This window comes from Mesocricetus auratus, unplaced genomic scaffold (genome assembly GCF_017639785.1).
Source record: "Mesocricetus auratus isolate SY011 unplaced genomic scaffold, BCM_Maur_2.0 Super-Scaffold_4256, whole genome shotgun sequence".
Taxonomy (NCBI): Eukaryota; Metazoa; Chordata; class Mammalia; order Rodentia; family Cricetidae; genus Mesocricetus; species Mesocricetus auratus.
Genome location: NW_024429182.1, coordinates 53,143,004 through 53,165,249, shown reverse-complemented (window position 1 = coordinate 53,165,249; position 22,246 = coordinate 53,143,004). Strand labels below are relative to the sequence as shown.

Below are 22,246 nucleotides of genomic sequence, written 5' to 3'. Positions count from 1 at the left end.
ATGTATCCAAGAATGATCTTGAACTTCAGATCTTCTTGTCTCTTCCTTCAGAAAGCAGGGATCACAGACGTGCCTCACCATGCTAGGTTTATTCCGTACTAGGGTCGGAACCCAGGGGCTTTATGCATGCTAGACAAGTACTCTATCAACTGAGCTACATCCTTGGGTCCCAGAAGTAATATTACTGATCATCTGTTGAATGACAATAGGGAGCCTCAAAGGAGAGATCAAGCCTCGAAGCCAGGCTCTGTAACCAATTGCCTGGGTTTAAGTTCTACTCTTTTTTGTTTGTTTTTCGAGACAGGGTTTCTCTGTAATGTTTTGGAGGTTGTCCTGGAACTCGCTCCGTAGACCAGGCTGGTCTCGAACTCACAGAGATCCGCGTGCTGGGATTAAAGGTGTGTGCCACCACTGCCAGCTCAAGTTATACTCTTATCAGAGCCATCTGTAACTTCTCTTTCCTTCCTTGTGAAACCAGACAGCACCTACTTCACAAGTCTGCTATGATTAAAGGATCTGGCTTTCATTGCTTAAGATAAAGATGGTGTAAGTGGTGAAGTCTAGTTTCATTTCTCAGTCTAGTGTCCTTCCCCACCACCGCCACCATCCCCACGTGCTCCACGTGCCTCGCGTAAATAAGTGAGCGCGCAGGCGCCAGGAATCGGTGCCCATTGGCCGCCCGGAGCTGTCCAGAGCCGTGAGGAGACACTCAGTAGCCTCTGACTGCAGGCTCCACCCCGGGTTGGTTATCAGCGAGTTTGTGGGTCCCTGAGTCCCGGCCAGGAGCTTTGCCCTTGTCATGGCGCCGATGCTGCAGATGCTGTGGCTGCTGGAGCTGCTCCTGGCCGTGGCCCTGGTCCCAGTCCCTGCCAAGCCCCGGGCCGATGATGAGCAGGCCTGGGATCTGTCATCCTCGGAGCTGCTGGCGCCTGCCCGCTTCGCTCTGGATATGTACAACTACGGCCGTGCTGCGGGGACGAGGGCCGTGCTGGGGACCATACGCGGGCGCGTCCGCCAGGTGAGGACGCGTGAGGAGCGGGCGCGGGGCCTGGTGCCAGGGATGATGCTAGGTGGAGTTTGACTTAAATTTTGGGTGTTTGCCTGAACGGTGGAGGAAGGGACTTGTGCAGGCTAAGACTGGGTAGGGAAGCACAGGTGGACTACTGGCTCCTAAGAGGAGCAAAGGGAGATAGATGGCTGTGCCAGCCTCATCTCCTCCTCCCTCCAGGCGGGTCAAGGCTCTCTCTTCTCCCTGGAAGCCACACTGGAGGAGCCACTTTGCAATGATCCACTGGCGTGCCTGCTCCCTGTGACCAAGAAAACCGTGGTGAGTGTTGGGGTCCCAGCTATTTTTGGCCCTAGGCCGGCAAGCGATTGGAATGATGGGTCCTGTGAAGAGGCAGAGGTTACACCACCCTGAGTTACTAATTAGAAATCAAGATACTCTGAAAGGGTGGGTGTTTGGGTGCTGGGTGTCTGCTGCTGGCCAGGGCCTCCTCCCCCCAAGTTATGATTGCCTTTCTCTGGGCCTCCTTTGAGGAGCTTCTAGCTGCTCTTGCCACGATCTTGTTCCAGTCGGTCCCCAGACTCTTCCTTCTCTCCCTCCAGCTCTGCAGCTTCGAAGTCTTGGATGAGCTAGGAAAACACATACTGCTGAGGAGGGACTGTGGCCCAGTGAATACCAAGGTTACAGGTGCTTGGATAGCTCAAGGAGACTGGGATAGCCCAGACCATGCTTGACTCAGAATTCAGCCTTGATTGCTTCTCTGTTCCAACCCTATCCAGAGTATGGAAATGAGACTTTCAGCTCATTCCTTCCGATGCTGAACAAGGAACCCCTGCCTCAGGTGAGAAGCCTGTATCTGGGAGAGCCAGCTGCCCCCTTATTTCTCCTTTCCCTGTACCCTGTGTTAGTGTCCTGGGATCAGGCTGAATTCCTTGTAAACAAACACCCTTTTGCCTTCTCAGGACTTTTCTGTAAAGATGGCTACAGTCTTCAAGGACTTTATGATTACCTATAACCGGACTTACAAATCAAAGGAAGGTAGGACCCAGCCTTATTTGTACCTGCCTCAATCAGACTTGGCACCCTGATATTGAGGAAGGAAAGGACACAAGGACCTTGTGTCTCTCAAGGACCCCCAATCCCTGAGTTCTTATCCAGCTTTCTAGGCAGCCATCTTGTCAAGGAAGAGTGGACTGTCTCCTTACATCTTATCTTCCTGGCCAGAAACCATGGGCATCCATCCCTCCAGACAGGGTGGGGTAAGGCAGAGACAAGATGTTCTCTGTTGGATTCCCTCTGTCATCATGGCCTTTTCCATGACCTCTCCTGTGTGTCACCGTTAGGTCTTATTTTGGTTACTGCTGTTATAGTCAAGAAGTCATTGCTCCAGTTTGGGTCCCCAAAGTTGACCACACCTCTCACTTTGTCACTTTGAAGTCTGTTTCCCTCATGTCTTCTTCTGCCTGCCCCAGGGATCTGTCCATACAAGCAGCTTCAGGGACTAAGGCAGTGAGTCAGTTAATAAAGCCCTTGCCTTGAAAGTGTAAAGATTTGAGTTCAATCCCCAGATCCAACCAAAAAAGCCCAACATGGTGGCCTAGACAGCAGTGAATGGGAGGCAGAAATAGACTGCTGGCCAGCTAGCCTGGCCTACATGATGAGGTTCTTACCTAGAAGAGATCATTTGTGAAACAAGAGTGAATGAGGAATGACCCCTGAGGTGGTCCTTTGATCTACACACACACACACACACACACACTTACACGCTCAAAAGTTTCAAGCTCAATCCAGTCTACCTCTCACTGGGGGAAAACTAACCCCACTTACCTCTCCTATTATGGTGTGGTTGGGTTCTGCCTCTCTCCTTCTCTTTGGTCCTCAGAAGCCCAGTGGCGCTTGACTGTCTTTACCAGAAACATGGTACGAGCACAGAAGATTCAGGCCCTGGACCGTGGCACAGCTCAGTATGGGATCACCAAGTTCAGTGACCTCACAGGTAGGAATGGTGACCAGAGCCTTCACAGAACTTGGGTCCTGCTCCTGAAGCTCCTCATTTGGGCTATTGTAAAATATTCACCCCTCTCTGCCTTGCCCCCCTCTACCTACAGAGGAGGAATTCCATGCCATCTACCTGAATCCCCTCTTACAAAAGGAGCCTGTCAGGAAGATGAGTCTAACCAAGTTCGTAAATGATTCCGCCCCACCTGAATGGGACTGGAGGAAGAAAGGGGCTGTCACTAAAGTGAAGGACCAGGTTGGAGTCCCAGAAGTAGGGGTGAAAAGGCAGACTGCATGGGGCCCTGAAGGAAGGTAGAGCCTTGACCATGTGCATTGTCTTACAGGGCATGTGTGGCTCCTGCTGGGCTTTCTCTGTCACAGGCAATGTAGAGGGCCAGTGGTTCCTGAACCGGGGGACTCTGCTGTCCCTTTCAGAGCAGGGTGAGCATCCTGCTCCAGTCCCCTGGTGTTCAGGCTAGCCTCTCCAGAGGGTCCCTTGGAACCAGCCTTCTGTCTCCTAGAGCTCTTGGATTGTGACAAGATGGACAAGGCCTGCTTGGGTGGATTGCCTTCCAATGCCTACACAGCCATAAAGAATTTGGGTATGCATTATTTTGGTCAGGAGGGGCAGAACTGGATTCTGGTCTTTGTGTTGACCCTTTCTGGCTGAAGATGTACAACAAGTCGGTTTTGTCAGAGCTTCAGCTATCTCAACCGAGCAATGCTCACTTTTGTGAATGTCTCCAGTGCTTTCACTTCCTGGAAGTCTGTGTTCTTACTTTGCTGCTAAACTAGACAGCAGCACATCTCTCTCCTGAGGAGAGGCATTAAATTCAGCCATGGACTGCAGTGGTAGAGGGATGGTGAGTGAAGGAACTGAGGTAGCTTAGAAAGAAACTGGTCCAGGAGCCTAACAAGGGTCTGAGCTCTGTTAGCAGTGGACTGTGAGAGCAGGACAAGCAGCAAAGAACAAAAGTGCCAGGAAGCCTGGGATGAGACCTCAGCAAGGAGGCGGAGATGGGAGTGGAGCCCTGCCCATGCTCGTTAATGTCACTCTCTCCCCCACAATCCTTTCATCCCTAGATGTGTCATCTGTAGTCTGAGGAGATTCCTCAGGGGCCTGGGGCCTTGGGCATATGTAAGGAACATGTGACTTCATGTCTATGGGATGCTTATCACTCTTCTGTCTGGGAGAACATGAGTGAGTGATAAACAGGAGTCTACTCATTTCCCAGGAGGGCTGGAGACAGAGGATGACTACAGCTACCAGGGCCATCTTCAGGCCTGCAACTTCTCAGCACAGAGGGCAAAAGTCTACATCAATGATTCGGTGGAGCTGAGCAAGAATGAGAACAGTGAGTGGGGAGCGGGGGCGGTGGATCCAGGTTGATACTGCTGGGCCCAGGTAACCACTGACACTGCCTTTCCCTCTCAGAGATGGCAGCCTGGCTGGCCCAGAAAGGACCGATCTCAGTTGCCATCAATGCCTTTGGCATGCAGGTGAGGCCCTGGCCTCTTCGTTCCTGCCCCATCTCTTGTCTATGCCTCCCTCACTTCTTCAAACTGACCCTCTCTCTACTCTGTTTTCTTCTCAGTTCTATCGCCATGGGATCGCTCACCCTCTCCGGCCCCTCTGCAGCCCTTGGCTCATTGACCATGCTGTGTTGCTGGTGGGCTATGGCAACCGTGAGTTCCACCGGCCTCCTGCTTATCCTTCCATCCACTTCAGGCCATGACCAGGGCCTAAATAGCAGCCTCTTGGACCTTCTGAGGGGAACCTTGGGATATTGCCTTGTCCTGAATCCCAGCCTCAGAGAAACACCATGCCTTTTGTAGTCAGGAAAGCTGGGGCTATGGGAGGTTGAAGGGTTATTATAGAGGCAATTGGACAAGTGCTGTCTCCGAGCCTTATAGGTGCATGAGGTCTCAATGAGGATGGTGGGTGGACATCATTGGCTCTTTGCTATTTTCTTAGTTCCTATTCCACTGTAGGCCCACTGCAGATATTTGAAGGGTGTAGTGTGTATGTCTCCAAGTGGAAAATTGGGGACCTCTGACTCCTTGTATTCTGTGTTGCTACCAGGCTCCAACACTCCTTATTGGACCATCAAGAACAGCTGGGGCAGTAACTGGGGTGAGGAGGTGAGTTTTTGCCTGGTTGGCCCCTGACCCTCCAGCCTCATTGTACCTGAGCACCCTCACCAAGTACCACTGTCCCTCAGGGTTACTACTACTTGTATCGTGGGTCTGGAGCCTGTGGTGTGAATGTCATGGCCAGCTCGGCAGTGGTGAACTGAGGGACTTGCTGGCAGAGGACTGGATGCTGACCACAGTGGCCCCTTCCTTAGCCTGACTCATGCCCACGCCCCTCCTCAGGAGGTGCAGCTGGCTGAGGGGTAGGCTCTTAGTATCTCAGGGTGTGCAGTGGGCCCTGGGCCCCTTCTTCGCTCCCTCTCATGCTCACTTGAAGTTTCTCTGCTGCATCTTTGTTGAATTGTGGTAGCTAGGAGGATCCTGAGGTGAAGGAAGCTTTCATGGAAGTCAACGCTGGGGCAAGAACCCCAGGCTCTGGTAAGGTGCAGAAGATTCTCATCAAAACCTAGCTTTGTCCTCAGCGGGCTCCAACTTCCTGCCTTAGTTTTCCTCAGTCTGATGCTGTAAAATTTCCAGTCCCTTTCACACCCAGGAAACTTGTAACCAGCCTTTACTAAGAGCAATAAAGAGGTACCCTGCCCCCCAGAGTGGTGTGAGTGCTTAGTCTCTGAAGGAAAAAATGGGTCTTAGGGATCCCTGCGGGTCAGAGTGGGGTGGGTGGCTGGCTGGTCCTGCCCAGGAGCTCCAGGGTCTAGCCTCCCCTTCAGGAACCAAGAGGAAATGGGAGCGGCCACAGCCTGGTCTTTATTCGGAAACAGTGCTGGATGATCTTGAGGCCCTTGCTCTGAGGGACAGTGCAATCCGTCACAGGAAGTGCCCTCTCTCCTCTGCTAAGAATGTCAGAGGTCACTCTCTCCATAGAGGGCACTGGAGAAAGCCACATAGTCCAGGGCTCCAGGTGGAGCCCCAGATCCTTTGTAGGGTGCCATCCGACGGATGCAGTACTCAGCCTGCTCGGCTGGGAGCTCTCGCCGCAGCTCTTCTGGGGTAATATAGTTCTGGAAAAGAGGAGACATTAAGGGCCCACGGGTCTTGGGTCATGCCCTAGGCTGCCAGCCCCTCCACCACACGAGATTCACCTTGTCTCCTGCCAGGATTTTGAAGGAGGCTACAACTTGTTCTGCTGTGTCTGTCTCGGCAGTCTCTCGAGTCATGAAGTCAATGAAGGCTTGGAAAGTTACAACCCCAGCTGCGTTAGGGTCCACCATAGTCATGATGCGAGCAAACTCCACTTCCCCCTGCAGAGACAGAGGGCAGGCACTGTGTCCACAAGTGAAAAAGTCAAGAGAACTCCTCATGTCCTCTCCTGGGGGTTTTTTCATACTTGGTTTGTATCACCACAGTGACAACGTGCCCTCTTCTTCCCAAGACATTAATCAGCTTGCTTGGCTTTAGGGAGTCCTTCATGTTAAGCAGAAATCTGTCTTTTGCCCATGGCAACTCCCCCCTTGTTTGCTTGATAGTTCCAATATTTTATGATTTAGCATTTTTTCTTGGGGGGGGGGGGCATGGTCCAAGCTAAGATCTTGAGGTCATGTACAACTAATTAGTTTACCTCTGTGCTTTAGATATCCTTTGTGTGGGTGGGCGTGATGAGCAGAGATGATTTGTGTGAAAAGGGAGCCAGACAGGGGAACTGATGATACTTGTAGAAGTGGTTAGGAGACTCACCAGGTCATAGCCCATGGAGATGAGGCAAGCTCTGAAGTCATCAGGCTCCATCATCCCATTTCGCTTCTGTGGAGGGAAATGGGTGTCAGGCTTGGTCTCCAAATCCCACCAGCCACCCCCACCCCACCCTACCCCCGTGTCTTAACCCAGGACTTGGGCCCTGCTGACCCGGTCAAAGTGATTGAAGGATGCCCGGAACTCGTTGAGCTGCTCCTGGCTCAGGCCCTTGGCATCTCGGGTCAGTATCTGGTTCTCTACCTCATTGATGGTGCGAGCAATGGAGGTGAGCAGCTGCTCCCAGCCCACACGAATGTGCTAGAGAGCAAGAGACAAGGCAGTGGGTGGCCAGCATTTTGTCCTTACTCCAGGTTTTTGTTCGTTTGGAGACAGGGTCACTCTATGTAGCCCTGCCTATACTAGAACTCTATGTAGACCAGGCTGGCCTCAAACTCACAGAGCTCCACCTGCCTCTGCCTCCCAAGTGCTAGGATTAAAGACACTCACCAACACACCTGGCTGTCTAGTAAGTTGTATTCTTAATCCATTATGTGGCATTGGACAAGTCCTCCCCCTTATTGGGCCTCTGTCCCCATCTTGAAGTTTCTCTAAGTGACTCTAAGTGGCACTTTCTATCTTATAATGGCTTATTATATATTAAGTATTGAGCAACCAGCCATGGCCAGTCCTGGGATGGGCTTTAGGATGCTTTGTGACTCCCAAACAGGCCACTTATCATTTTCCTTTCCTTTCCTTCCCTGCCTCCTTCTTTCTTGCCTCATGAACCCCAAACTGCCCTTGAACTTGCTATGTAACTGAGAATGACTTTGAGCTCCTGATCTTTGTGCCTCTACCTCTCAAGTGATGGCCTTATAGGTGTGCATCAGACCTGGCCTGGACTAGTCACTTCCAATTTCTGGATAGCCATATTGCCAAGGGGTACTGGAAAAGCTTGCCAGGCTCTATTCAGTTATGGTCACATCAGGCTCCCCTTCCCTTTCTCCCTAGGGTGAGACCCCCACCTCCATGCTGTAGACCGTGTGCTTGTTGTCAAAGACCAGGCTCTCCTGCAACAGCTGGTGGTCACCCTCCAGCCGGTCAATGTTGCTCTTGTAATTGATGATGTTCTGTTCCTGCTGCCGTAGACCTGCCATCTGCTCCTCCAGAGAGCCAGCCAGCCCAGCTGCCAGTCGCCCTACCTCCTGCAGGGGTACCCAGGCAAGATAAGAACTCTTAACTCCTTCAACCCCATTCCCTGAGCTGGCCCAGCTCTCCAAGCCCTTACCTCCACCTTTCCCTGGATCCAAGGTCCTATGGCATTGGCCTGGGCTGCAAACTGTCGCCGAAGCCTCTCATTCACCTGCTGCCGTGCCAGTTCCTCCTGTAGTGTCTGGTCACGGCTGGGTACCAGTTTTCGGACCTGAGAAGGAGAGTGGTTGTACCATGGCCAAGTCTGAGGGCCAAGAGATGGTTCTGAGGCAAGATGGCCTCATGAGCCAAATTGGGATAAACTCTGAGGCAAATGGCTTCATATTTATAGGCTCCAGGTTCCTTACATTTGCAATGGTGCCCAGTGACATAACTAGTATAGGTGGGCTTGTGGATGATATGCACACAGTGAATGATATGTCTGTTAGTCCTGATAGAGAAATGGTGTTCCAGCTTATCCAGTGCCATGAGGAATCTGTGGCAGACCCCTGATCTGGATAGAGGTGGGCTTTATTCCCCATATCTTGGGACACCAGAGGTTTCATTGATTCAGATGTGCATGTGGGGACCATACAGAGTTGCCAGTGACACTGACCGTGTCCCACTTATTGTTGATATCCTGTGAGCTGAGGGTGATGTAGGGGTTAGTGGACTTTGGCCGCAGTCCGTATGTTTGGCAGATCTTCTGGATCTCTCCTTGGATGCCCAGGATGGCTCCTCGCTCTCGATCAGCCTCAGGCAATGTTGCCTTGAACTGTTCATGTGCTGTTAGCAGGCTCTGGGGGAGAACAGGAAGAATCAGCCAGCACACCCATTTATTGCAAGCAACAGAGAAGGCAGGACAGGGAGCTAGGCCACCTAGTAGCTGGTGCAGGACTGCTTTAAGAATCTGGGCCTCTTGCCTGCTAGCCCAGCACTGCATAACTGGGTTTTTTCCTGCATCCTATTTGTGTTACCCAGGAGCTCAAAGGTGTGATTGATGGGATGTGAGACCAGTTTACTTCTCATTACGTCCAGTGCCTCCCAAACTTCTCCCCTAATGCCTGCACTCACCTGAGTCTCTTCCACGGAGTGCACTAGCCAGACGTCCTGCAGGTCCTCAATAGCCCCATCCAGCCAGTTGTTGAAGGGGGCTGCCCGCCGAGCAAACTCCAGTTGCAGCTGGTCAATGGTTTCCAGGAGTTTCTCCATCCTCTAGGGGCCAGGAGGACCATGGATCAGACCCTTTGTTGCTTGCTGGACTCCTCACCTTGTCCTCAGTTCCCTGGTCCACACGCCCACCTCTAGTGCATCTCTCCTCTTCTGGGTCAGTGTACCCAAGTTATCCCACTGGTCGCAGATGGCTTGGCAGCGACTATTCACCGAGGCTGCCTCATGGTAGTCCAGCTCACTGATGAGGCAAAAGTGGAAAGCATATAGAGGCAGACTCTGGCCTGAATTGAACCCTGGTGAAACCCAAGGTGGGGTGAGGATACAAGAGTGACTGATAGGCAGCCAAGGTAGGTGCGGGACAGAGAGGAGCTTTTTCTTTCAGGGGTCTCAGTGTGTTCTTGCAGGAAGATTGGCACCCAGGATCCTCAGTTCCAGCCCCTGGACGTGTCCTGGGGTTTCAGAAGCAGGGCTGTGGGAACAGGGGAACTGAGGCCAAGGCTGACTGGGGTGGTGGGCTAATATCCATGCGGTGGAACTGGAAAGTGCCAATGGATAAATGTAGGGGTTGGGAATGGTGTTTCAGGAAGGGCAAAGCAAGTAATGGTGTGAGAGGAAACAGGGTGCCACCACTTGGTTACCAAGGGTCTGACAGAGGAGTAAGGTGGGGCTCAATGGGGAAGGGGCTGAGCCATGCCTCTGCTCATGCCTACTTGAGTTCCTGGGCCAGTGCAGCGATGTGCTCCACCCGGTCTTGGTGTGCTGCCAGGTCGCTCTCAAAGGCCTCATGGCGCCTCAACAGAGCACGCACCTCATGCAGTGAAGCTGACTCGTAGTCGTGCTGGCCCAGCATCTCCTCTTTGCCTGCTCAGAAGAGAACAGGGTCCTGTCCCAGAGGCTGCCATGGCTGTAGTGTGACGTCTCCCAGCATACCCTGAGATGCCAGCCAGATCTTTGACATTGCTTGCCAATGAAATGAGTGTCCCCTGGCCCACTGACGTTCAGGATGATCTTTGCTACAATTTAGGAATTACTTGATAATCGACACCACCCCACTCCTCTGTTTTTTTTCTGAAACAGGGTCTCTCTACATAGTCCTGGCTGTACTGGAACTTGCTATGTTGACCAAGCTGGCCTCAAACTCACAAGGATCCGCCTGCCTCTGCCTCCCTAGTGCTGGGATTAAAGGCGTGCGCCACCACTCCTTGTTTAACAGACTCATTTTAAGGAGCCATTCTTTTTAATATTTACTTCTATGTGTATGACTTTTGTCTATACAACACACATGTGCCTGGTGTCCCAGGAGGCCAGAAGAGTGTGTTGGATGCCCTGGAACTGGAGACACAGATGCTATGAGCCACCGTGTACTGGAAATTGACCCAGGTCCTCTGCAAGAGCAGCCAATGCTCTTAACCGCTGAGCCATCTCTCTAGTCCCAAGGACTCATTCTTTTGTAGGACTGAAATCTCTGATAGAATCCTGAATGGATGACACTATTTATGGAAAATGATAGATATAGTTGACTTACACAATATTCTACATCAATATACTTTGAATATAACATAGTGATGTTGAGATTAAGTACTTATCTTTGCACACCTGTTCCATATACAAAAGCTAAGTGACAAATTAATCAGAGAAGACTACAAAGGGCCAGAGCCTGAGGGGAGGGAGATTAAGTTTATAGGTAACAAAACTAGCCCCAAGAAGAGCCCAGATTACACTGCAAGTCAGGATGGAATGAAAAATCTGGCCTCCAGTCAGGCTTGGTAGCTTATGTCTTTAATCCCAGCACCCCTGGCACTCAGGAGGCAGAGGCAGGTAGATCTCTCCCTGGTCTACATAGTGAGTTCCAGGCTAGTTAGCACTATATAGTAAGACAATTTCGAGGGTGGGACAAATTTGGTCTCTGGTTCCCTGCAGAGCATCTGCCCCTGCCCTGTGTATTTTGTCCTAGGAAAGAGTCCAGTCCTGTGAGATATACCTACCCCGAGTCCAAGCTTCATGCAGGGAAGCCTTCTGTTGGAACTTCTCAGCCAGGTGCTGAAGCCTCTGTAGACGCCTAATCTCTGAAAGCAGCCAGTCCTCATAGCCCTTCTCCACCTGCTCCAGGCCCCGCCATGCATTAGCAATGTCCTGTGTGGAAAGCAAAAGTGGCCTCCATCACAGTTCACCCATTATGCAGATGGGGATCAAGAACCCAAGGTCACCCAGGGTATGTGGGCACCCTCATGCCCAGCCTATCTCACCGAAACAAGTTTGCCCTCAGAGGGCATGAAAGCAGGTCTATGGCTCAGGCGCAGCTTGGTCTGCAGTGTGTTGAAGTTGATCTCCAGCTGGCACTTCTCCTGCACACGGGGAGGCTTGTGCAGGCGTCTGTAGTCCCGGAAGTCCTCCAGCTTGCGCTGCATTGCACTCATACTGGGTTCACCCACTCTGTTCTCCAGCCATGGGACAGTGCGGCGGATCCACTCCAGCAACTGCCAGGACCAGAGCAAAGCAGAGAGTTCTCAGCTGACCTTCACACCTCACCCACCCATCTCCACTCCACACATAGGCTGTGGCCAGAGGGCCAGGCCTCATATACGCAGAGGGGACTTTCAAAACTATGGAGAACAGAATAGGGTAGTCTGTCTTACTGGTCAGAGGATTAGGATGCTTAAGAGTGTGGGGGAGGGCTTGAATCTAGGGTTTCCAATAGTCTAGACAAACACTCTACCACTAAGCCATATCCCAGTTCCAGGACAGTCAATCTTTGAGTCCAGGGGCAAAAATGGCTTGGCATAAAAGGCCATATTGTGCCTAAATATAAGGGAAGGATAGGATCAGTGAGTGTGTGGGTAATAATTGAATCAGGAATGACCAGGAGTTTTGGTTGACAGAAGGGCAGGATATGGTGAGGAGGCGGAAACAGAAAGAACTAGGAAGGAGACTCTGCAGACTCATGCCAGAGGTTAAGGCTAGAGGAGTTAGGACGGGGGCAGGGTAAGGAGGACAGTGGGACAGGGTAAGGACAGTGGGACAGGGTAAGGGGTACAGTGGGAAGGGGCTCTCCCGCCCTAGCCTCACCTCACTGGCTAGTTTCTCATACTCCTCCATCAGCTTCTCGTTTTCCTGGTTGACAGCTAACACCTTGCAGATCCTGTTGGCAGCGGTCTCTGCCTGTAAGTGGGGGCAGCAAGAGGGCTTAGGACAAGCTACCCTAGGCCCCCCAACCTAGCCTTCCCGTGTGAAGCCCTCAAAAACTTCACCTGTACAAACTGAGGAGGGGTGGTCATGTCTCTAAGGTGGGAGGGCGCTTTCAGGACAGAGGCCTCTGTCCCTGAGCTCCCTGAGGACCCATTGTGTACAACTGAGACAGCGGTCTCTCTTCCCACTTGGCACCTCCCACTAATATTGGGGTAACACAAAGGTTGGGCCCTTGGATCCTACCTAGGCAGCAATGGCCTTAGTGGGGCAGCAATGGGGTCTCCTTTACCTGCTCAGCCCCAGCAAACGCATGGTAGAAGCAGGAAACATAGGTCATGATGGCTTTCTCATCTGGTTTGGGGGTGTTCACAATGTCTAGGGGAGGAAAGCAAAGTGTGTGTTTTTTTGAGGCATGGGAATCAAATCCAGGGCTTTTCTCATGATACCACTTAGCAACATCCTCAATTCTTGTCTTATACAGTGCATGCTGACCAAAGCCAAGGTGGGGAATGAACTCAAGTCTCTCCCCTCTATGCAAATAATACGCTCAGGATGACAAAAGTGGAGACTTCTAGTCATTAACTGCCAGTGCCCCCAAGCCCAGTGCTTTCCTCTTTCAGGAAGCCCTCTGTGGTAACCCTGGGGCTTGGTGTAAGACCATGCATGAGTGTGCAGATACTGAGGCCCTCATGAGGGACCTCTGAACTCTGCCTGGTTACCCCAGCCATCTCTGCCTTTTCTCTAAGTCTTTTTTTTGTTTTGTTTTGTTTTGTTTTGTTTTGTTTTGTTTTTTGTTTTTTTTTTTTCGAGGCCGGGTTTCTCTGTGGCTTTGAAGGCTGTCCTGGAACTAGCTCTTGTAGACCAGGCTGGCCTCGAACTCACAGAGATCCGCCTGCCTCTGCCTCCCAAGTGCTGGGATTAAAGGCGTGCGCCACCAACTCCCTGCTTTTCTCTAAGTCTTATGATTTCCTTGGAGACCAGAAGCAGTTCTCCTTGGTACAGAGACATCCAGGGTACTACACAGCAGCTGCTCAGAAAATATTTGCTGTTTCACTGACTAAACATTGCTTGGGGCTCAGGGACCACAGGCAGAGAAGCTTCCAGTCTTGGGAACCAATATTACCCTGGGTAACCAGGAGGCTGGCTATGAGACAGAGAGCAGGGTCATTCCACAGAGGAAACCAGGGAGAAGGAGGGCAGGGGTGTGGAATGGAAAGCTTCTGGGGAAGAGGAATGATGGTATGAAACACTGTGAAAAGAGCTAGGAGCGGTAGCTCATGCCTGTAATTCCAGCACTTGAGTGGTGGAGGCAGGAAAATCAGGAGTTCAGGGGTAGGCTCAAATATATATATATATATATATATATATATATATATATATATGTGTGTGTGTGTATGTATGTATGTATGTATGTATGTATATATGTGTATGTATGTATGTATGTATGTATGTATACTAGGTTTGAGGCCAGCCTGGGCTACATGAGGCTCTGTCTCAAAAACTATAAGCTTCTGAAAAGGAAGAAGGGTTGGGCGATGGTGGTGCATGCCTTTAATCCCAGCACTCGGGAGGCAGAGGCAGGCGGATCTCTCTGAGTTCAAGGCCACCCTGGTCTCCAGATCAAGTTCCAGGACAGCCTCCAAAACAATACAGAGAAACCCTGTCTCAAAAAAACAAAAAAAGAGAAAATGGAGAAGGGTAGGGGTAGAATGGGGGTAGGGGTAAAATATCCCTGGAGGAGGGGAGAGCAGGCCACTGTGTGTAAGTTAGACTGGTCAAGTGCACACTCAACACTGTACTCATCCATTGATCTCACCTTCTGCATCCAGCATCTTAGGGATGTCCAAGTATTTCTCTGCCACCTCAAAGGCAGTGTTCAGGTTTCCAATTGGGTCATCCTAGAGAGGAATGAGGGGTAAAGGTGAAAGGTCAGCCGAAGGCAGAGACCACAGAATCGGATCTGCAACTTGTAGCGGCCCACCTTGCGTAACTTGGCGTAATCAATGAGATCTGGCCGGTGGCGGTGAATGAGAGCACAGAGGGCCAGGCCATCCTTCCAGCTGGACAGACAGAAAGAGTTGTCAGGTTTGGGTTCAAAGGGAAACCATGTCTCACCCTCAGCCTAGAAGCACCCCAGCAGGACTGCCTTTACTATGAAATGCAGTCAAGTACAGTTTCTTGGCCCCTCATTGCCAGATGGTCTCCTTACAGTTCCTTAAAATCCCTCCCCTCTCCTGGGCTCAGACCAGACCAGTTTCTAGGTGTGGAGTATCCAGGTCCTCTCTGGCTGAAATATGTTTCCATGGATGTCACAAGTGCTCCTTGCTCCAGGGGTATACTGCAACCCTCCTTGTTCTGTCCCAGTCACTGCCCAGTATCCTGAGTCCTTGTTTCAGAGGCTGTTTCAATACCTGAACTGGAGCCCCTCCGACCACTGAGGTTTGGGATGGGGCCAGTCTACACCTTCATGGACCAGAGCTGCTCACCATACTGGCGATGCCATCTAACAGACCTGGTATGGAAGTTCTGTACATTGACATTGCGGTATGGTGCTGTTTTCCGCTGACACCAGAGAAGCAAGCCTTCTTTGGCTGAGGTCTCTGGGGGGTAAAGGGACAGAAGTGTTAGCTAGGGAAGGGTCTGAGCTGGCTCTCTCCACCACCTCCTCTTCTGCTCACCCTCTACAGAGATGTCCTGGATGGCAAAGCGGAGGATGATGGTCCAGATCATGCCCAGGGTCATCTTCAGATTCCCATCAACAATTTCTGCCAGGGGCAGGGAGTCAGAGTTGGATTCCAGGCCTCAGCACACGGTCCTCCAGCTCAGCCTCCTGACCCTTGTGTCCCACCCAAGACCTGGAGCCTAGTAAACACCTAACAAGCGCTCAATAATCACTTAGTGTTTTTTTTTTAAGAATGATTTGCTGAACACCTGCTATGTACCAGGTGCTGGGCTGGCATTTTGGGTACAGTTACATATGATAGATAGTAATAATTATCTCCACTGGGTTTTGCAGAAGAAACCTATTGATTCCCTCTGAGTCCTTGCCCAGGCTCCCTCTGTTTCCTTCTTACCTTCAGCGCCAATAGACACAAGCTTAACTCCTTTGCTGGCAATGAAGTCAAGAGCCTTATTGACATTGGCGATTTTGTGGAAGCGCATCTTGCCTTTGTCTGGCCTGGGCAGCCTCTCTCCTGAGTATAAGAGGAGAGGATGAGGGTAAAAGATTATTGGAGGGGGCCGGGAATGTACCTCAGTAGTAGAGTGTTTGTCTAACCTGACTGAAGCCCTGATTTGATTCTCAGCACTGAAAAAAATGTTTTAATTTAAAAATGCTGTTCCCAAGCTCTCTCTTCTCCAACACAACTCCCTCCCAGCACTCTGCTGCCACCATCCCACAACTCTCCAGATTTCCCTGGCCAGAGGTGTGAGCCCTCACCAGAAATGACCTCCAGGAGCAGCATGAGCTTCAGGCCATTGCGGAAGTCCTCTTCAATGTTCTCAATCTGAGTGCCAGCCTTGCGCAGGTGTGAGTTGCACCATGCAGTGAAGGTCTAGGGGCAGAAGAGAGTGATTGGACAGCAGGAATAGATCTAGGGGTGAGGAATGCCTGGAACTGAGTCTGATACACACAGACCTAGCTCCTCCATTGAGATAGGTCCTAGAGCTCAAAGCCCTGGGTGTAAATCCTGGTTCTACCAGGCTTGCTATATATCCTTCTCCAGTTTCTTTCCCTCTTGGAGTTTTAGAAATGATGCTGGGGCCTCTGTAAGTACCAGTCTCGACTTGGGACCTCCCTGTTGTCAGCACTCCAGCTTTGTTGCAGAATTTTCCTTTACACTGTGTGAAGATGCATCACTGTGATTGGTTTAATAAAGAGCTGAAAGGTCAATAGCTAAACAGGAAGAAGTTAGGCGGGACTTCTGGGTCAGAGAGGTCTCAGGGAAGAAGAAAGGCAGAGTTGCCAGCCTGGTACGGAGGAAACAGGATGGACAGTAAGAGTAAAAGTAACCAAGCCACATAAAAAACGTTGATTTAAAAATATGGGTTAATTAAGTTATAAAAACTAGTTGTGAGCCGGGCGTTGGTGACGCACGCCTTTAATCCCAGCACTTGGGAGGCAGAGGCAGGTGGATCTCTGTGAGTTCGAGGCCAGCCTGGTCTACAAGAGCTAGTTCCAGGACAGCCTCCAAAGCCACAGAGAAACCCTGTCTCGAAAAACAAACAAACAAACAAAACAAAAAAAAGAACTAGTTGTGAACAAGAATAAGCTAAGGTCGAGCTTTCATAATTAATAATAAGTCTCGTGCCATTTTTTTGTGAGCTGGTGGCCCAAAGAAAAAGCATGCTCCACAGCCTTGTCTGATCTTAATCACTGGCGATGGGAATAGAAAGCACACTTAAAAGTGTGGAGTTCCCTGAGGGTCCAGATAGTCCAGAGATGTGGTCTCCAAACTGAGAGCTCCTCAAGGGAATCACATCTAGATAAGAGATGGGAATCAGCTGCCAGGGAGACCTGGACATAAAAAAAATTGCACAGGTGAGCTACAGTCTATTGTTATTTCAGAATGATTCATTAAACACATTATTATCCCTGCTGGGTCCCATGGAAGTAAAGGGTTGACCAGGTACTGTGATCCACATGACCTCTTTCCCAGCACCAATGATCCTCTTCCTTACAACCAGCCTCAGCTTCCACCTGAGATGAGAGGATTGGGACATGGCCATGTCTGTTGGGAATGGGGTTGTCCTATGAGTATGCATATACTTGCCAACCAACCAGGCCTTCAGACCCTGAGTGCTACCACTGCCTCTGGATCCTTGATAGAGTCCAAAGCTTGCATCCTTCTCTGTGATCTGGAGCAAGCCCTAGACCTGTCTGTGGTTTGGTTCTGTATTTGACCAAGTAAGGGTGGTCAAACTCTATTATGTGTCTGGTCATTCTTCCTTTGACCTGGCAGGATCCTGGAATTCAGAACACGCCTCTGTTGTGGGACACTTTGATCCCACTCTGACACTCCCAAAACTTGCCAATAAAGTTAAACCTTGAATCATGGGACAGAGGCAGTGACTAGCTGACTGGTATTGGCTACAAAGGAGCCAAATTTGTATAGGTAAGAAACACAGAAAGGAAAGGACGGGGACTTGAGTTTGGCACTTCTTTTTGGTTCTGAGATGAGGGAAGTGACATGTCTTTTGCAGCGTCTCTCTGAGCCAGCAGGTTTTCACCCCAGCCTTTGATGCCCGAGTCTTATTGACAATTAGAATAATAGAGACTTAGTGTGGCTGCAGCAGAGCCTGGCAGAGGGACTGGAAGCCCCAACAGGCTCTGACCTGAGTGGTCTGGGACAGTGGGGCTGCAGATGACAATTAAAATGTCAGTAGATTCATGTGCAGCAGCTAACCGATAGAAAAACATAATTCCTCCCACCATAAAACAGATGCTTCTGAGAGGTGGCCCTGGAGGCCATTTGTAATTCTCTCTTCAGCCAGATTTCCAGGTATGCTGGGAGCTGGAGTAGAGGAGGGGCCTATAAATACTGGACAGCTGTCATTGCTGAGGGAACATGGTGAGCTTCTGTTACAGGGATGTATAAGTGAGTCCTTAGTCAACAGGGACCCAAGAACAAGAGATAGCATTCTTATTTTCTACAGCCACTTCTACCACTGGAGTCTGGATGCCTTGGGTCTACAAATGGCAGGAGGCTTGGCTGGGACTTGGAGATTGGGGGTTAGGGAGTGAGGGAGCAAACATGAGGGTTTTTTTTAACCAAGTCATATGTATTCCAGTGTTTTGTATATTTTTGAACTTACTATATAGTCAGTGGTGACAATGAATTTCTGATCCTCCTGCCTCCATCTCCTGAGTCCTGGGCTAACAGGAATGCACTACCATACCCTGTTTATTTGATAATGGGGATTCAAGCAGGGAATTGACTCATGCTAGGCTAAGTTAGAAATTAATCAACTGAGCTACATCCCCTCTCCCAAATATGAGTTTTAATGAGGTGTAGCCCCACCCTGAAGGAGATCACAGCCAATCAGAGTCAAGTTGGTCTCTGAGGTGTACTAGCAGAGACATGTAGAGGAATTTGGGGTGGGGAAGGACTGTCTAAATTAGGTGGAGGCTCACATGAAGGAGCAGGAGTTAGTACAGGCCCAGGAAGGGCAGACAAGGGCATGTCAGGCAGGGGCAGACACAGGGAAAATGTGTAGTCAGAAACAGTTGCTCTGTTTGTGGGACTGCAGCATTGTGGGTGCTGCTGGAATGAAACTGGAGGTGTTGCGGTATCGGTGGTGACAGGCAGACCGGAGGGGTGGCAGGGGCCAGGTCATGCATGGACCTGAGTGCTAATCCAGGGAGTCTGAACTTGATCCTGAGAGCCACAAACAGTTGGCAAAGCTCCAGGCAAGAGGGAGGCATCAGAACTTATTAATTATGTTTGAGACAGGCCTCTTTATGCAACCCTGGCTATCCTGACACTCATTATGTGGAACTGACCATCTGAGAGAGAGCTACCTGCCTCTGTCTTCCAAATATAGCCCAGAACTGCAAATTTAAAAGTTAATTCTAATTGTAGAGCATGGACAATGATTGTCAGAACAGAAGAGAAAACTGAGGTGAGAATGGATACAAGGGATAGAGAGAGATGGGAGTGTGTGTGTGAGGAGGTGTGGGAGTGTACTTCGTTTCATTCTGATTTCAGACCTTCCTATGGCCTGTTTATGGGTTTGGAATCATGGTCCAATGATTAAGAGCACTGGTTGTTTCCCAAGGAACCAGACTAAATTCCCAGCACCCATGTAGGAGGCTTAAAACTGCCTGTGATTCCAACTCCAGGGATCTCTGGACACCCTCTCTGGTCTCCATGGTCACCCATGTACATACTCAAAAATAAAAATACTCGGGAGGCAGAGGCAGGCGGATCTCTGTGAGTTCGAGACCAGCCTGGACTACCAAGGGACAGCCTCCAAAGCCACAGAGAAACCCTGTCTCGAAAAAAACCAAAAAAAAATTTAAATAAATAAAAATAAAAATAAATAATTAAAGAAAAAGTTTTTTTTAAAAGATAAATTTATGGAACATCTGGGATGTAGCTCAGTTGGTAGAGTGACTGATTGTCTTGCACACAAGATGCCTGGGTTTGACTCCTAGCACCACTTAAAACCTGGTGTGCTAGTGCATACCTGCCACCCCCAATTTAGAAAGTGGAGGAAGGAGCCCAACAGAGGTGGCACACATCTTTAATCCCAGCACTCGGAGTTTGAGTTTGAAGCCAACGTGGCCTACAGAGCGAGTTACAGGACAGCCAGGGCTACACAGAGAAACCCTGTCTCGAAAAACAAAAAACAAAACAGACACACCAAAAAAAGTGGAGGAAGTTCTGGAGAGAGATCGACGAGTGATTAAGAGCAATTGCCGCTTTGTTGCTTTTGCAGAAGATCAGGGTTTGATTCCCAGCACCCACCTGGTGGGTCATTACCACCCTTAACTCCAGGCCCAGGGAGTTTGATGCCCTATTTTGACCTCCTTAAGCACCAAGCATGGATGTGATGCACACAGGCAAAACATTCACACATAAAATAAAATGAATTAATCTCATAAAAACTTTAAAAAGAAAGAGGAAGCAGAGGTTCAGAAGTTGAAGGTCATCCTTGGTTACATGGCAAATCAAGACTAGCCTGGGATACACAAGACTTATTTATGAACCAATTGTTTTTGAATATGATCAACCTTCAGTTGATCAGGACTCAGGTATCAGGGGAGAACATGAGGGCTCCAAACGGGAGACCCTGAATACTGAAGTCACTGGTAAGCAAGGAAGCAGTTACCAGGAAGCATGGAGGAGCAGGGATGGATAGGCAGAGCGGTATCTGACCACAAGGATGTCACAGCCCTGTGGTAAGCAATGTGGAATGAGAAAGAAATAACCCATGTGGCCATCTGCACTGGCCTCTGACTGGTTTTCAGAGCATCCACTGGTTCTGTTGATGAATTAATGGTGGACTTGGGTTGTTGGTGGATGGACATGGGTGTCTGTAAGCTGAAATGACAGCATGGTTCTAACATTGCAAATGACAAAGTCAGGAAAGAGGCTGCCAGACGTCACGGTAGAGACACATAGACTTGAGTCTGGGAGAGGGCTGGATGGCTGGGGGTAGGGACAAGAGTTGTTGGGCAAATGGCAGCTGGAGACGGGGCAGGGATGACAACATCCCAGGATTGCCGAACTCCGGGACCACAGCCATGCTTGGAGACAGGTGCAGGGGGTTGAGGGAGAGCAGGGTGGAGGGTGGATCACCCAGGCACCTCAGCCCAGTCAGCTCAACCTCCCCACCCCTGCAGTCTACTTCTGTCATCTAACCCAGAAGAAATGCCCTGGTTCTAAATTCTGGAGTTCTCAGGCTCTACAAATTCCACTGGGCACACCAGTGTCCGGCCCTTTCCTGGCATCAGGCATGGCTGGCAGAAGGCACGTCAAATGGCCTCGTGGTGCCTTCCCTGTGCCTGGCCTGCAGCTCCTCACAATTTTCTCAGTCCAGCTGGAATCATTTTCTCTTTTAGGGAACCCAGGTGTCCTGCTCCCTCCACTGAGGAGCTAGGAGTGAAAATAGTTCAGGGAGGGGGGCAGTGCCCTACAAGGCTGGGCCTAGGCAACAGCTGCCCACATGGCCCTCTTGGGCTCCCCCAAAGGCGCTGCGTCAGCACAAGCATTCATCTGGGCCCCCGGGTTAAGTTACTGGTAAGGGGACCCAGGGCTCCCCTCCTCCCGACCTTCTGATCTTTCAGCAGACTCAGGGCTTCTAAGGCAGGGAGGAGTATCTTGGGAAAGAGAGTGTTGGGGCCAGGGACAAAGACCCTCAGATGGGGGGGCATTTTTCTCATAGTATGTAAGAGGCTGCCTATCTCGGCTGTTTTCTGGGTCTCAGTTTCTTCAATTGCTAAGCCAATAGAGGCACTGTGGACACCAACCTGAGCAGAATACATAGTAGAGGATGGAAAATAGTTCCAGATGGTTCTTCTCCCCTGCACCACCCACTGGTTGCATGTCTGGCATGTTTTCAGGATGGGGTCTGGGGATACTTAACTGGAGAGTGGGGTGGGTTTATTAGAGGGACACAACTTCCTGAGAACCCTTCACCTCCCACCCAACAAGTAGGATCTTCTGGACCTTGTCCAAAATCCACTTTCACCGGCAAAAGTGGGGCAGTGGGCTCAAGAGAGTTGGGGACAGGGGTCATTAGGGACTCGAGGAACTCCTTGACATCCTAAATCCCTCATGAGGACTCCCAACCTTTCTTCTTACCCTCGGGGACATCCGATAGCTGGTAGGCAGAGCCTGGGTTGGGGAATGGCATTCTAGATAACAGGAAGGCACTGCCCTTGAACTGCCCAGATCCCCAGGAAGAATTTCCTGGCCTTTCAGCCTCAGTTTTGCCTTTGGGAAATGGGTGAGCACTCACTTTCCGCTGCTGTTTCTCCCAGGCCGGGTCCAATAGCAAGTCACGGTCCCAGTCCTCCTCCTGTTCCATGTACTCGCCGCCCCCGACGCCCGAGAAGGGCCCCTCCCCGGCCCCCAGACCCTCGGGCTGCATAACCATCATCATCTTGCTCAGGTTCTTGGCTCTGCTCTGCTCCGCTGGGCAAGATCTTGACCGCTCAGGCCGGGTTAAGTAGGGTCCGGTTCAGCCCCAGATCAGATTCTTACTAAATATGGGGGGGGGCGGGGCCAGATAGGGGGCGAGAGAACTTGGGTCTGAACCAGAGAAGAGATTGTGCTGGAGTCAAAGATTGCGGAATCTCGGAGGATGCTGGAGTGACTACTAGCTTGGATAGCGGGTTTACATTTCAGTTGTGTGGTTAGCCTGCTA

At 50.6% G+C, this 22,246-nt stretch overlaps 2 protein-coding genes across 2 annotated transcripts; one reads left to right on the top strand and one right to left on the bottom strand.

Moving 5' to 3' along the window:
• Positions 1 to 694: 694 nt before the first annotated feature.
• On the top strand, positions 695 to 5,743 carry Ctsf (cathepsin F). Its single transcript, XM_005064037.4, has 14 exons — positions 695 to 1,018; positions 1,229 to 1,327; positions 1,609 to 1,693; positions 1,786 to 1,847; positions 1,969 to 2,044; positions 2,889 to 3,002; positions 3,115 to 3,260; positions 3,349 to 3,445; positions 3,526 to 3,606; positions 4,240 to 4,359; positions 4,440 to 4,504; positions 4,600 to 4,690; positions 5,088 to 5,146; positions 5,227 to 5,743. The coding sequence occupies exons 1-14, from the start codon at positions 800 to 802 to the stop codon at positions 5,299 to 5,301; spliced, it is 1,389 nt and encodes a 462-aa protein (XP_005064094.1). The 5' UTR covers positions 695 to 799; the 3' UTR covers positions 5,302 to 5,743.
• Positions 5,744 to 5,879: 136 nt separating this feature from the next.
• Positions 5,880 to 22,032, bottom strand: Actn3 (actinin alpha 3). Its single transcript, XM_040749995.1, has 21 exons — positions 21,839 to 22,032; positions 15,813 to 15,927; positions 15,448 to 15,567; positions 15,052 to 15,138; positions 14,886 to 14,973; positions 14,355 to 14,433; positions 14,190 to 14,271; positions 12,663 to 12,748; positions 12,254 to 12,346; positions 11,434 to 11,664; positions 11,173 to 11,320; positions 9,898 to 10,048; positions 9,317 to 9,425; positions 9,089 to 9,229; positions 8,631 to 8,813; positions 8,112 to 8,246; positions 7,849 to 8,028; positions 6,998 to 7,144; positions 6,830 to 6,895; positions 6,238 to 6,396; positions 5,880 to 6,156 (listed from the first exon to the last, which is right to left on the bottom strand). The coding sequence occupies exons 1-21, from the start codon at positions 21,980 to 21,982 to the stop codon at positions 5,998 to 6,000; spliced, it is 2,703 nt and encodes a 900-aa protein (XP_040605929.1). The 5' UTR covers positions 21,983 to 22,032; the 3' UTR covers positions 5,880 to 5,997.
• Between the last annotated feature and the right edge of the window lie 214 nt (positions 22,033 to 22,246).